This window comes from Durio zibethinus, chromosome 19 (genome assembly GCF_047325235.1).
Source record: "Durio zibethinus cultivar Kanyao isolate XHJ-2024 chromosome 19, ASM4732523v1, whole genome shotgun sequence".
NCBI classification, from domain to species: domain Eukaryota; kingdom Viridiplantae; phylum Streptophyta; class Magnoliopsida; order Malvales; family Malvaceae; genus Durio; species Durio zibethinus.
This window is the reverse complement of record NC_143180.1, coordinates 2,359,579-2,373,955: the sequence shown is the minus strand read 5'-3', so window position 1 is coordinate 2,373,955 and position 14,377 is coordinate 2,359,579. Positions and strand designations below refer to the sequence as shown.

At 30.6% G+C, this 14,377-nt stretch overlaps 1 protein-coding gene and 1 non-coding gene across 4 annotated transcripts; one reads left to right on the top strand and one right to left on the bottom strand.

Annotated features, from left to right (window-relative positions):
* Window positions 1–47: 47 nt before the first annotated feature.
* On the bottom strand, window positions 48–4,631 carry ARP5 (actin-related protein 5). Of its 3 annotated transcripts, XM_022909396.2 has the most exons (12): window positions 4,330–4,631; window positions 4,140–4,210; window positions 3,901–4,025; window positions 3,618–3,662; window positions 3,223–3,325; window positions 2,859–2,968; window positions 2,486–2,595; window positions 2,311–2,401; window positions 1,790–2,233; window positions 1,369–1,496; window positions 808–1,147; window positions 48–716 (listed from the first exon to the last, which is right to left on the bottom strand). In XM_022909396.2, exons 1-12 carry the CDS (start codon window positions 4,428–4,430, stop codon window positions 207–209), a joined length of 2,178 nt encoding a protein of 725 aa, XP_022765131.2. In that variant the 5' UTR covers window positions 4,431–4,631; the 3' UTR covers window positions 48–206. The 3 variants fall into 3 exon arrangements, with proteins under 3 accessions (XP_022765131.2, XP_089604418.1, XP_022765132.1); XM_089748292.1 differs by lacking the exons at window positions 2,859–2,968; window positions 3,223–3,325 and having other exon boundaries at window positions 4,330–4,541; XM_022909397.2 differs by lacking the exons at window positions 4,140–4,210; window positions 4,330–4,631 and having other exon boundaries at window positions 3,223–3,330; window positions 3,901–3,996.
* On the top strand, window positions 4,592–4,664 carry TRNAF-GAA (transfer RNA phenylalanine (anticodon GAA)). The gene has a single exon. It is a non-coding gene; the product is annotated as a tRNA-Phe (tRNA).
* Window positions 4,665–14,377: the final 9,713 nt, after the last annotated feature.

Sequence of the window (14,377 nt, the reverse complement as noted above, 5' to 3'; positions counted from 1 at the left end):
ATTTGCATAGAGTTTGAAAAGGAACTATCTCCCATTTAGACCGTTGATGAGAAAACTAGAGAAAAATCTATTAAACAGTAGCGTACGGCATGCATGAAAGTTTCATAGTTTCCGAGAATAACATGTTACTTAAGAATAAGCCGCTGGATTTTAGTTGTTTCCGAAATGGGAATTGATCTAACTACAATCTCAATCTCAAAGGAAAATTACAATGTGTAACGCAGTTGGTATCTGCGAAGCCAATCCTCTCCCTTATCATAATAATCCGCCCTGGTGAAGGTTTGCTGTGGGAACTGCAAGTTTGCAGCATAAATAGAAGCACCACGCCATGCATCAAGAACTGGATCTAATGCTCTTACCACCTTAATTGGCGCCCCACATGGTCGAAGCATCCGGATTCCAGCCTCCAAACGTTCGTTTATACCAGGAAAGAGAGAGCAGCCACCAGTCATAAAGATCGAGCTGGTCAATCTATCCTCCAGTCCCTCATCCTTAGATGGCAACCTTCTTATTGAGACCCCTGTCATCTCATCTAAACCTGCTTGATCTATCCCGACCAAGTTGGGGTGGAATAATATTTCAGGACATCGAAACCTTTCAACCCCAAGCACAATTTGGTAATCTTCCTTGGTGAGTGGACAAAAACTTGGTGCCTCGGCATTGGTCGGTTGTAAAGATGTTGATTCTGGTTTCGGAACAAATGTAGGGTCTATCTCCTGCAGAAACAGAGATCAACGAAGATTCATCTTACATGACCAATTGGAGAATCTCAAATAAATCAATACATGCAAAGGCAAAGAAATTGACCTGGAGCCTAGAACAAACACGGGCCAGCTCTGCTTCATCTTCATCAGCTCCATCATCGTCATTGTCGTTATCTTTGCTCATTAGTTTATAAAGTTGCCAATCTTCATCTTTGGCGCCAAAAGTATCCTCACCCTTCCCTCGGTCAAAGGCTGCTGTAGTCAAAAGGCGCATTCTTTCTCTCTGAGCAGCATTCAATCTTTCCCCACGCCCGACACCTCCTGACAAACTATTCCCATTTGTATGGCCTCCATTTGTCTTAAGTCTTTTCCGCTGCTCAACCTTCTCATACAGTTCTTTGTATTTAGTACGCATCTGTTCTAGATAAAGTTCAGGGTTCTCCCTGTTAAAAGAAAAGAAATGAGAGGAAGTATCAATCAAAGAGCAAATTAGAATTCCCAAGCTCAACTATATCTCTACCAATTCAAATTAAATGTGAAATCTTAACTTGAACTACATGGGTGATGGATCTGCTTTTTTTTCTCCCCAGCCCCAGTTCTTAATAAGGTCAAATTAAATGTGAAAAAGAAAAAACAAAAATATCTTCATAAGGTTGAGACATACAAGCGTCTTTCTTCATCTTGTTGGTTTTTCTTTTCTCGTTCTAATTCTTCTTCGAAGCGTTTCTGTTTAGCTCGCTGCCGGCCCTCTGTTGTGGTTTTAAGAAAAACCTGCCTCTTCTTTTCCTTGAGCTGTCAGAATAATATAGCCAAGAGTAAATGCTATCATCAATTTCAGCCAAAAAAAAATCACCAATAACAAGAAATCTAATAAAAAGAACAAAGTACTTCAATTTGAGTAGGCTGATAATTATAGTCCCCAAGGCCTTCTTAAATCCTTTGTTGGCTTTTTCACATGAAGACATAAATATATTTTGCCAATAAATCCTGACTGAATCAAACTAGTTGATCTGGTTTAATGCATTTGCCTAACAAAACCAACCCCAGCAAAGCAATGCCGATTAGATATTTGGTAATAAAGATACCTGCTCAGGTGTAAGCATGTTATCTGGAACGTTGATAAGAGGATACTTCTCGCTTGTAGAAGAATCTGCCTTCTCCTCATTTTCAACTTGTTCAGCCTTTGGTTCACCTTTTGCTTTTCTTAATGACTGTGAAACTTTCGTAAGAGTTGATTCTATTTCCTGTTTAGAGACATAACCGGTATCTGAAAGGAAAGATGGAATTTCTTCCTCTTTAACTTGTCCAAGTTGATGCAAAAGAAATTCCAATCCATGTAATTGATTTTCTAGTTCATTTATTCTAGAAGACCTCTTCGCTTCAGCCATTTCTCTCAATCTTTGTCCTTGTCTTTCCCTTATAGCAGCCTTTCTTGCCATCTCTTCTTCTGAAGGAGGTTCTTCGGTTGGTGGTGGAACCCATGGGAGCTGCCAACACCTGGTTTTGTCTTCAGCTTCCTTGCCCCCTTTCTATGACAGTAATTGAACCTTCGGCAGTTGCAAAGAGGACGGCAGAAAAAAAAACAAAAAAATACCTCAGTCATTACCTGAAATAATCGAGCTTCCAAAGCATAATCAGAAGCAATATAGCAGTGTTCCATCTTCAGGTCTTCAACCTTTTCCCATGTGAATCTAGCCCTATTTATAACCATTTAAAAAACATTATCAGATGCTCTATGCAAGTAGCTCTTATTCTAGCAATCCAGCTGAATTTGTACTCACATGTGGTAAGGATACTTAAGTGAAAGAAGTTGCTTCAAATTGTCAGTGACATGGTATCCACCAATGTTAGTCCGGCAGCATCCTTTGTAAACAGGCTCCCCATCAACAAACTGAAGTCAAAGAAACCCACATCATAATCAAAGAAAGACAATCAATAAACAGGTTCAGCGGAGGAGACATAGTGAGATGCCAGTGCTAAAAATTTTTATGATTCTAACGTACAACGAGACTTTTAAGGAAAATTTCAAGTAGAAACTATCTTATGTCATCTCCCATTATGCCAACTTGCTAACTTGCTCCAAAACTAAATTATAACCACCTCAGCTTTGCAAATATATGCATCAAGGTAAAATATGAAGTCTACCAAACATACTGGAATGACATGAGTTGTGGTAAATCCTGGGCAGATAGCTAGACCATCTTTCTCACATATCCCATGCTGTTGATTATACATATAGCTGAATGCAGCATCAACACCAAATGCTGCAATCACAAATAGAAAAACTCAAACATCAGAAAATACACACACACACACACAAATACACATATGGATCAAATAATTTCTCATATAAAAGACACATTTAAAAAATATAATGACAAGTATTTAAACCAATTAAATTCTAATGACATAACTTATTTCCAAGAAACTCTCGTGCGCTATTCATGAAGGCAAGACGATGTATCACTCAGATAAAACAAATGAACCTAATACTTAACATTGGAATGAGTTCTTATACCTATAGATGGAACTCCATAAGTCTCAAAAAGAAGTTCTGCCATTTTACTGCGGGACTGGACTGGGTTGCACACACATTCTGTGATCAGGATAGGATGATCAATCTGTTCTGCCCTCAAATAAACAACAAATCAATAAAGAATAAATTAAAATTGAAATGTCAAAAATAGAAAGTATTAATAATGAAAATGGCAGCCATAAAACAATGCAGCATGAAGTAAAAAATCTCAAACCAAGTTCAAATCCTATGAAATTTTCGCGTAAGCAGATGTTCAAACACACATTTAAGTTAACCTAAAAACTACCATCCCGAAGACAATCCACATACTACTAAAATATTCCTAAAGACCAACACAAGATGAGAAGATAACAAAAGCTGTAAACTTATTATGGTACCCGAGATCCATTTGCGCCCAACCGATCAAATGCAAAGTCAAGAACCTGTAAATACAAAAGTGGAACGTGTAAAGTTAGCATGCTCTCAATACTCTAAGCAAATAAGTAAGCATTAAAAAAAAAAAAGCACTTAAACAGCTGAGCCATGCCTACAAAACATCTACATTCAATCAAACACCAATCTTATCCAACGTTCTTGACATATCAAAGGCATATCTATTTCACATTCAGACTCAAATTCCACACACAAAAAAAAAATCCCATATGTGAAAATTTTACATACATATTCCATGATTTCAAACTGGAAAACAACATTGCTATCGAAAGCGGAACGAGGGCCAGAACGGGTGCAATCAAAGTATTTGAGTAAAGCAGTATCTTGGTCACCAACAATTGTCACAGTTTCCCCTGCAATACCCAGAATAAAAATTTTAATTTTAACCTTAATTTATCTAAAATTTTCACTCTTTTTTTGGGTTTTACTTAAAAAAATGATTTGAAAAGGAAAAAGAAATAGAGAACCGGTGGATTTGTGGCGAGGTCTTTGAACAATGTTACGGAAAACAACCCGTGGCTCATTCTCTCCTGCCCAACTGCGAAATCGAAAAAAAAAAAAGCAAGTCAGGAAAAAATGGGTACATCAAAATTTCTAAACAAATTTTTAAAAAAAAGTAAGGGTTTTTTTTAATTTGTTTTGGTTAGGTAAAATCACCCGATACGAAAATAGGAAGCGCCATTGTCGATGACGATGGGAGTTGATGAAGGAAAACGATTGTAATCCGATTGCCTTTGAATTTTTGATATGAAGGGCATTTTTTTTCCTTGAAAGAAGAAGAAGGATTGAGAGTCGAAGTAATAGGGTTTTCGTGGGAGCGAGGGGGAAGAGACCGTGAGAACTGAAAAACGAAAAGGTGGAGAGACAAGGGATTGTTTAAGCGTTGATATAATAGTATTTGACGCCGAAATAGGCAAATGCGGGGATAGCTCAGTTGGGAGAGCGTCAGACTGAAGATCTGAAGGTCGCGTGTTCGATCCACGCTCACCGCAATTCTAGTTGTTTTTTTGGGGTTGGGTGGGGGGGGGGGGGTGTTAAGGGAATTCATTTCAAATTTCTCTCAAATTTGGAAAGTGGAAAAAGAAAGAAAGACTTAGGTTCCTTTAGTAGAAAATAGTTTTTTAAAATAATTTTTTATTTTTAAATGTTTGTTTGACAAAAATTAATTGGCTAATGAAAAATGATTTATTAGTAGATTTGATAATTTAAAACATAATAAAATGACATAATACAAAAACAATACGAATAAAATATATAAAAATAACATGACTTAAAAGTTTAAAAAAATTATAATAGATTTAATAAAATCAAAAATATATATTTTAAAATTTTGTGTTGACATAAATTGTGATATATGATTTTTATAAAAAATACGATACGAATATAATATTTTACACAATACAGTGACACTAATTATCAGATCTATTTACTAATTAATGAAAAATAAAGTCATTTTTTAAAAATTATCTTATGAATTTGAAAAAAAAATTTCAAAAAAAAAGCTATATATGAATTAAATTATATATCAATATTGTTTAACATAATTTTACTTATAAATAATATTATAATAGTATAAAAATAAATTTTTCAAAAAATAACAAAATAACATAATATATTTTTTATTAACTCATCCAAATAAAAAAATCTCTACTTTTCAAAAAATATAAATATTTTTCAAAAATTATTTTTCATAAATAATTTTTCATGAAACATACAAACCTTAATATCAATGACTTTTATGAAGTTTTTATATATACATATATATATGTATAAAAAAAAGTTTTAAGATAAGTATTGCAATCAGTCTTATTAAAAAGAAAAGGTGATAGGTTGATAGTAAATTATCACTCATACCTTACTTTTGATTTGAAAGAGTAATCAATTCATTTACTTCAATTTTTATATAAAAAATAAAATTATTTATTTAATATTAATGAAAAATTTAATTTTATAAGTAAATTTAATGCAAATATATTAATCTTTAGATCCTACTTATAAAATTAAACAATTATTACAATAACAGTGTATTAAAAACCAATTAAAAAAGTAAAAAAGAGTTGAATTGATATCATAAGATGGTAAGAGCTCCATTAGGCTAAACTAAACCTGCCCATTATCCAATTCCACCCGAAAGCCAACTTTGTTCACTAAACCTCTAAACTGAACCCAGCCCATGTAAACAATAATTCAGTTACAACTAACTCCCCAACCATCAAAGTTCCATTAAAAAAGTGCCCAACTTTTTAAGTTACCACATGAAGCAATTTTCCACCACACGTAACTTCACACAACAAAATAAGACAAATCCGAAAAAGTGTAGTTTAAATTAAGGAATGATGGTTGGGATCCGATATTTTTAAATAATATATAAAATTTAATTTAAATTTGAATAAAACTTTTATATGTTTCAAAATTTAAACTGAATTTTATCGAATTAATTAATTAATTAATTAATTATATTATGTTAATATAATTTTTAATATGTTAAATAAATTTAAATATAAAATAATTATTTTATTAAAATTTAAAAAATATATAAATTAATAAAAATATATTATTTAATTTAACTTTTATTTTTAATTTAAAATTTTATTTAAATTTAATATATATTTAATATTCAAATTTAATTTCAACTGTATAACAAAAAATTACAATTTCATATTTTTTTTTTCTCAAAATATTTGTACTTGACTCAAGCATCATTTGTAACTAAATATTATTTTTTTAAGTTTTCTAGTTGCTTCCATCACACGTTTGGATAAGTAATAAACGACCTCACCTTCTTCATCTTCCATAGTAAGCCAATGCCCACCAAAACTCTCTTATAAAATCTCTCGAAAGAACTTTCTTTCAATCACTATTTCAAAGGCTTTCTTCATCTTGTTTTCACATTTTTTATTTTTTGGGCTTTTTTGAATGGAGATTTATGAACATGAAGAAGCTGGTTACATGACGCCGAGACGGCGGATACAGACGGCGCCTCCGCCATGTCCACCAGCGCCAAGGAAGAAACAATCGGTTTATAACGTGAAGAGGGAGCCACCAAAAAATGGGTTCTTTCAGCCACCTGATATTGAGGCTTTGTTTTCAACCATGGTTCCAAGAAGGGAAGCTTGCGTTTGAAGACAAAGTGGTTGTCGTTTTGGGTTTTGTAAATTTCACCTAAATTTGGTTTTATATGTAATGTGAAACCATATTTTGTACGCTAGTTCTTCTGGTTTCAAGCTTTGTTCAAGGTGAAAACTTGAAGAAGATTATGTTTGTATAGAGGAAAACATGTGACTCCTTGGGTATTTGATGAAAAAAATTTTAATTTTCAATGCTACTTTTTAATTAATAATTAAAAAGGGTAAATTACCAAAAAATTAAAAAAAAAGGGTTCTATTGAATCTTTTGTAGTTGGGCTCAAGAATTGGGCTTCGAAGTCCTCATATGGCCCAACTAATTGATTTGATGGACATTTGGATTGAGTATTTATCTGCTCTTTGGGCTTCATGTCTGCTTTTTATGAACTTGGGTCACTCCAAAATTTCAATACTTTTTGAATTTGGACTACCTTTATCTTTATTATTAGCATCTTTTTGTAAGCCCAAACATTAATCTTTTGTAATTATATCATAATGTTATTTTCTCATTAATTTGGAAAAAATTGAACTTAGCTTAATTACGTAGTAATCATCAAGTCAAATGGTAGTGTTTATTTTTGGATCATGCCAATTTCGTTTTTTTTGAAATATAAGCTCCTCTAGAATGTAAATAATAAAAATAATTCAAAATTTAATTTAATTAATTTATATAATTATTTTTAAAGATTATTTGACGGTAAGAATCGAATCTAGATCTTCAAAAATATTTGATCATTATCAATTCAACCAAACTTGTTGAAGAATATTTCTTATTTATTTTTATATTTTAATATCAATCAAGAACTTAATTAATTCAAGTGAGATTTTGATTTATCTTTTTCGATTACTCAAATAAGAATAATAAGGCTAGGATTAATCTAGCATTTCAACCCTAAAACCCCACTTAAATATTTGTTTAATTTGCAAATCTCAAAATCCAAAACAAGTTTTGGGGAATGCTAATACTCACAATTTGATAAAGAAAAAGTGAAGTATGCAAGTGGAAAAGCATGAAAAAAAAAAGCGAAGGAAAAGCTTGGAAGGGGAACATATATAATAATTGTACCAAACCAAAGTTGGTGACAAAGTTCACTTATTGAAGAGGTACGAGGTGTACCAATGGCCTGGTCCATTGGTGCTAGCCATTAATTAATCTTTTTTTTTCTTAGGCTAACGGGCATTGGATTCTTTCTTCAGGTGTTTTTATGGGTCCCTTCCCTTCTGACCCAATATATTCCCTTCTTGATACAGCAGCTTGTTTATTATGTACTATTACTGTTATGGATGATGATTAAAGGTGTAAATGATATATTAATACTCGCAAGCTACTCAGGTTCGATTCGAAAAAAACTCGAATTCGATTCGATTATTGTCGAATCGAGTTCGAGCTCGAATAGCTCGACTTATCTATCGAACCGAATTCGAGTATTATTATATCTGACTCGAGTAACTCGCGAGCCTAATCGAGCTTTTATATTTAACTATATTTTTATTATTTTAATTAATAAAATATTTCGAGTCCGAGTTCGAGTTCGAATTTGAGCATGAATAATCGAATTCTTATCGAGTATACAAATCGAGCTTATTTTTACATATTAATCGAGCGAGCTCGAATAGCTCGAATTCGATCACGAATCGAACTCGAACTTGAAAAATAAAACTCGATCGAGCTCTAATCGAGTATCGAGCCCCGAGTTGTGAGTCGAGCTCGAACTCGAGCTTCTCACTACTCGGCTCGGCTCGACTCGTTTATAGCCCTAATGGTGACGGTAGAGAATAGGTCTCTTTAAAATGGATAATATAATAAGAATATAATATAAAATATATAAAAATTATATAATTTAAATTTTAATAATAATTATATATGTTTAATACAATTAAAAGTTATATTTTATAATTTTATGTTAATACAAATTATAATATATAATTTTAATGTAAAATACGATATAAATATAAATATTTTATATTATATAAATATATGAATTATTGTAGAGATTTCGAATTTTTTTTGTGGCCATCAATGGACCCAATCCAGTAAAAATTATCAATAAATTTACCATTACTTCTTTCTTTTGCATTAATAATATGATTTCATTATGTCTTTTTTTTTTTTATCAATTTCAACCCTTCTTTTTTTATTCTCATCAATGTTGTTTATTATCTGGTGGAGAAGGTGGGATTAAGGGAGTACAAATGGGCATGAAGCATTTCTGATTTCCCCTTTAAAATAGAATTATAGATGGGAGGCTATTTTCAATTTCTATTTTGCTGTAAAGGAAGATAATCGTAAAAACAAAAGCTTCAAGATTATGACCACTTACTGTAAAGGGAAATGAATCCCTCCTAAAATTATTAGATGGATGGAAACCTACATATTTTACAACACAAGCTTAAATTTGAAAGTTATTGGTGTTTTTAGGCCAAAACCTAACTTAATTAGATATCATTTTAACATTGAATAATGACGACCAATTCAATTAAAATACGAGAAATTATCTCAGTTACTATTAATAAAAATTTTAAATTTCATTAGCAAAGTTAATAAAATGCGATACATAATATATTAAAAAATAAAAAATAATTAAAAATAAAATACATATCAATATTTTATTTTCGCTTGTAAAATTAAAAATTATATTATTAGTGTATAACAAGTGATTCTTAAAATATTTAGAATATTTTATTTTTTTTCAAAAATCTATATATAATTGCCCAAATTAAACGTGCATTTATAAACTCAAGTAGGGGGCATGCAGATTGGGAAGGGAGGATTGGCTTGACATCGTTAGTTTTAGGTAGCTATCTATGCAATATAAGCAGATGATAAGGTTTTATTTAGATAAATAATAAAATTGATTACAGTGAAATTAAAAATAATAATAATTATAATTAAAAAATTATTTTAATTATAATTAAAAAAATTTATATTAATTTAATTTCACTAAATTTAATATTTAAATTAAATTAATAATACAATGAGCTTTAAGTATACGGTATTGAAGATGAGCTGAAATTCAAGCGGTACTAAGTCAATCAACAAGAGAACAGAAAAACTTTTTAGTTTGAGGTTCGCCAAACTCGCCCCTCTTTAGCCAGTTTCCCTTTGACACGTTCACAATTTTCTTGAATGTGGAGCCCTAGCTAGCTGTTGTTCTGCCCTTTCAAAGGGAAAAGGAAAGAGTCTCGCTCATCAGCTGACAAGCTAATATATATAATTAGACATTTTCTTAGATGGATGGCGTCATTGATCACATCAAGATGGAACAATTTGCTCAGAGATGTCAATTCCCAAGCTAACATAGATGGGGAAGTGAGAAGAACAATAAATACAACTTGTTGTGCTCACAATGAGTACTTAATGCAATTGATAAAGAAAGGAGGTTTTTTTTTATTTTCTTTTTAATTAGAATTTGATTTTTATAAAATGTATTTTTAGAGTAAATTTGATCCTGATCAATATGAAATATAAAACAATAATCGATGGGTGTTTATAATTACTCGTTATAGTTAAAATATGTGCAATTGATAAAGAGAAACTTTTTTTAATCAAAACTCAACTTTCGTAAAAAAATATTCTTAAAAATAAAATTGATCTGAATGCATCAAGTTAACGAGCTCTTTAGGTTGCATGAGCTACTTTTTATCACATTCTAAAAAAAATATTTTTATTGCATTTAAAAAAAATAATTCATCAAATACAAATTAAATATAAATGATAATGGTAATAGCATAGAGAAGATATACTACCCTCTCGAATAATGTTCAATGGGTAAATTTGTTGTATAGAGAAAAAGCTATCAAAATCTGGGAGCCTGGGAACAGCTCGATTTGTCATTTAATGGTGTTAAAAAAATTATTATTCACAAGTTAATGAAAATGGAATGGAGGGATCTAGATGATAATGCTAGTAGTTAGTATTCGAAAGTTGTTACATGGTGGTTCTGTATTTTTTGTTAGTATGATTGATTCTATCATCGATTAGTTGTTACTTGCTATTTGTCTTTGAACCCATAAATATATCCATTTTCTTGCTTTCTATGATTAACTTTTTATATTTCTTTCAAAATTCAAGTGTGGTAAGCTTTTTCATAATTAGTCGTATTTTAAATTCTTATTTTGTATCTTAATCGCTTTTGAGGAGAGCAGATACATTTAGGTCTTCCTTGATATTCAAATGGATTTATATTGTTTCTTTAAACTTTGTCTTTGCCAGTCTTAACTAGTTTTGTAACCTTGTGGTTTCTTAATAATTTTGACTTAGAAAAAAAAAATGAATTACAAATCAAATATCACTTTATTACTTACTACTAAACACAATGGGACACAATCATAACAATATTTGCTTTGCATGGCATGGTATGGCATGAACATCATCATAAAAAAAATTTTCACAGTCCTCTATCAATGCAATGGTGGACAAGAATTAAAGAATTGATCATGGTAACGAGAAGTTATTAAATATATGGTGTCAAAAATAGAAGATGACTAAAACGGGTAAAATCGTGCAAGTGGATTGTTTACCTTGATCAACAAGAACCCCACAGTTTGGTTTTGAAAAAGATCTCGTCTCCATCACTTCGATTCCCCCAAGTAAAGCCAGTCCCTTCTCTCATCTCTCCATGATAGATGTGATTTCAATCGGCATTGATAACACGACTACCTAAAAATTCTTTTCACTGTTATCACCGCCATCACGAGAACATTGTACGTGTGATGATCATAATTTGGTACGTATTTGGCAAATTTCCAAACCCACTTCCTCTAGAGAAAGTAGCTTTTTCATGCTTGCATTGCATGATTTTATTGAAATTTACATAATGGATATATAATATTTACTAGATAATGCATAGTATGAATAATTAAATTAATATTCGAGTTCTAATTACATGTATTTTTCAATACAGAGATTAATTTATTGAACTTTAAATAATATAAAATGTTAAATACCCATCTTAAAATCAATAATAATAGGTGAAAAGACTTAATTTTATAGTTAATTTTGGTTGGAATAAGTGAGAGTGATAACTGTTCAAATTGGATTTGAATCAATTTTTCAAATAATGTATGGTATTATAAATTTTTAAAATTTGATCCAAATTCAAATTTATTTTCTTTTGAAATCAATTCGGTCCGAATTAAATTCTAGCGATTCAGTTTGATTCGGTTTATCAATTTTTAAATTTTTATTTTTAAAAAATTTTATATATTATTTTAATATGATTTTTAATATATTTAAATATATTTATATAAAATAATTATTTTTATTTTATAAAAAATTAAAAATATATAAAAAAGTAATAAAAATATATAATTTGATTCAATTCAATTTTTTTTATATCCTAATTAATCTAAAATTCAATCTAAACTTAATATATATACATTTAATATTCGAATTTGATTTAAATCAATTAAAAGAAATCAACTCAAACAAAACTAACACTATAATTTTGAATTAATTTTTGATTTTTATTTTTTTCAACCCTAGCGATATAGTAATCAGAACCCAAGAAAGATGAGCCAAAATGGGTCAGTGGAGAAGATAAGGGGAGAGAGATGGCGTGTTAAGTTAGCATAAGAAAGAAAAAAAAATGCATGGCAGCTGAAAGAAAGCTATACGATGAGTAGGGCTGAGAAACGTTTGGGCTTTCCATTTGGAGAAAGCTAGATGGATTTGAATGCTGCAGCCAGGAATTTGATGTAAAGGTAGGAATAAGAGGTCAGCGGAATTTCTGGGTTGTTTTTGACAAATCATTTCAAAGCTAGTTAGGCTGCTGTGAAAACCAAGTAGATTAGGGCTTATAGTTGTACTTGTAAAAGAAAGGTACATTGTAATTAGTGTAATTAATTAAAACTAATCTCTAGTTTTATCTTGTTAAATATATAGCTAGTTGAATTATGATAAGATGTCTTGTACATTATCAAAATTATGCATATGAGATTCATGTTAACAAAAAATCATCAATAAATTAAATTTGAAATCATAAAAAATTTATCGATAAAATTCGAACTCAAGATTATTTATGCAAAAGCAAATAGATTTATAATTTAAGTCAACCTTTTTTTCACTTTATCTTGTTTTTGTTGAATTACTTGCTTTTTTACCTATTGAATTAATCAGCTTTTTCCATCCATGAGCATATGTATATTAATGTGCCTTTAACCCAAAACCAGTTTTAGGCAAGCGCTAGCTACTATTTTCTTTAGGATCCATCTACAAAAATATATATATAATGGGTTAATTTCATTTTAATTTGGATTGTGAATGTCTCAGAAATCCATTAATTTCCATGGTAACTATTGCTATGAAAAAGTAAGTATGAAATGCTAACAATAAAAGCTTCCAAAAAAGAGGAGATGAGTTCAAAAGTGTATGCTTGAAATGAAGGACTTGATACAATAGATTAGTTCGTTTGTCTCGACAGTAAAAGATTTTTGGTTTTTAACGTCAGTCTTTTGTTGAAATTATCTAGCATGTCAACCCTCGACAAAATGAGTAGAAATTTACACATTCATCCTGACCTGAGGGTTGAAGTAGTTTATCTATGCTTGCAATTTTATTAGAAAAAATAAAAATTTATATTTGATACAATAACAATGTATCCGATGATAAAAGGGACAATTCATTTACGCAACATTCCCTCTACATTTATATTTGATATAATAACAATATATTCAATGATAAAAGGGCAAATCTTAATGCACAAGACTTTCCGTTTTACGAGAGTTGGGGTGAGGATGTATAGTATGCAACTTTCCCTCTGCGTTTTGCAAAGAGGCTGTTTCCAAAACTCGAACCCATAATCTTCCGATCACAAATGAGTAACTTTATCATTGCTTCAAAGTTCGCTTTCTACAATGTATCCGATGATATTATTTTATTAATGAATAAATATCAATTTTTAAAATAAATATATTTTTATTAATAAAATGATATTATCTGATTTATTAATAGTATATAAAATTTATACACTAACATTGCATTAAATATAAACTTAAAAAATTAAAAACTGCACAATTTGTATTATGGCTACAGCCATGGATTTCCTGATACATAGAAAGATAAGTAATGGGTTTTACATAAATATCAAGCAATAGTTGAATAGAAGAGCAGCGTTTATGTTGAGTTTGAAAAGAGAACAAGGTTGCAGGCCAATAGAAATACAAGTAGCCCCCACAATTGTGAAAATGAAAGATCTACACCAAATCAATATTGTGGAGCAAAGCCATCATCATTGCATATTATTTCATCACTCACGCCATTGGTTTAGCAGCTAAGATTTGAGAGTGAGAGAGAATTCTTTGAGGTACTGCTCGTTAGCTAGCCATGTTTGATAATTGAGAGAATTACCCTTTCAAACGTTTTTGTTTGTTTTTTGCTACATCTTCTATATATCATCACTTCAGAAAGCAAACAATTGAAACTCTGATTTGACATACCATGATGGAGAAATTTTGATCTGGAAGCCATTTCTCATCAACAGTTTAATCCAAATTAAAAGCTTTACCTAAGCAAGTAATGATAGTGCTTACTTATTAATTTGTTAACAACGATCGAGTTGGTTCAATCAATTAATTCATTC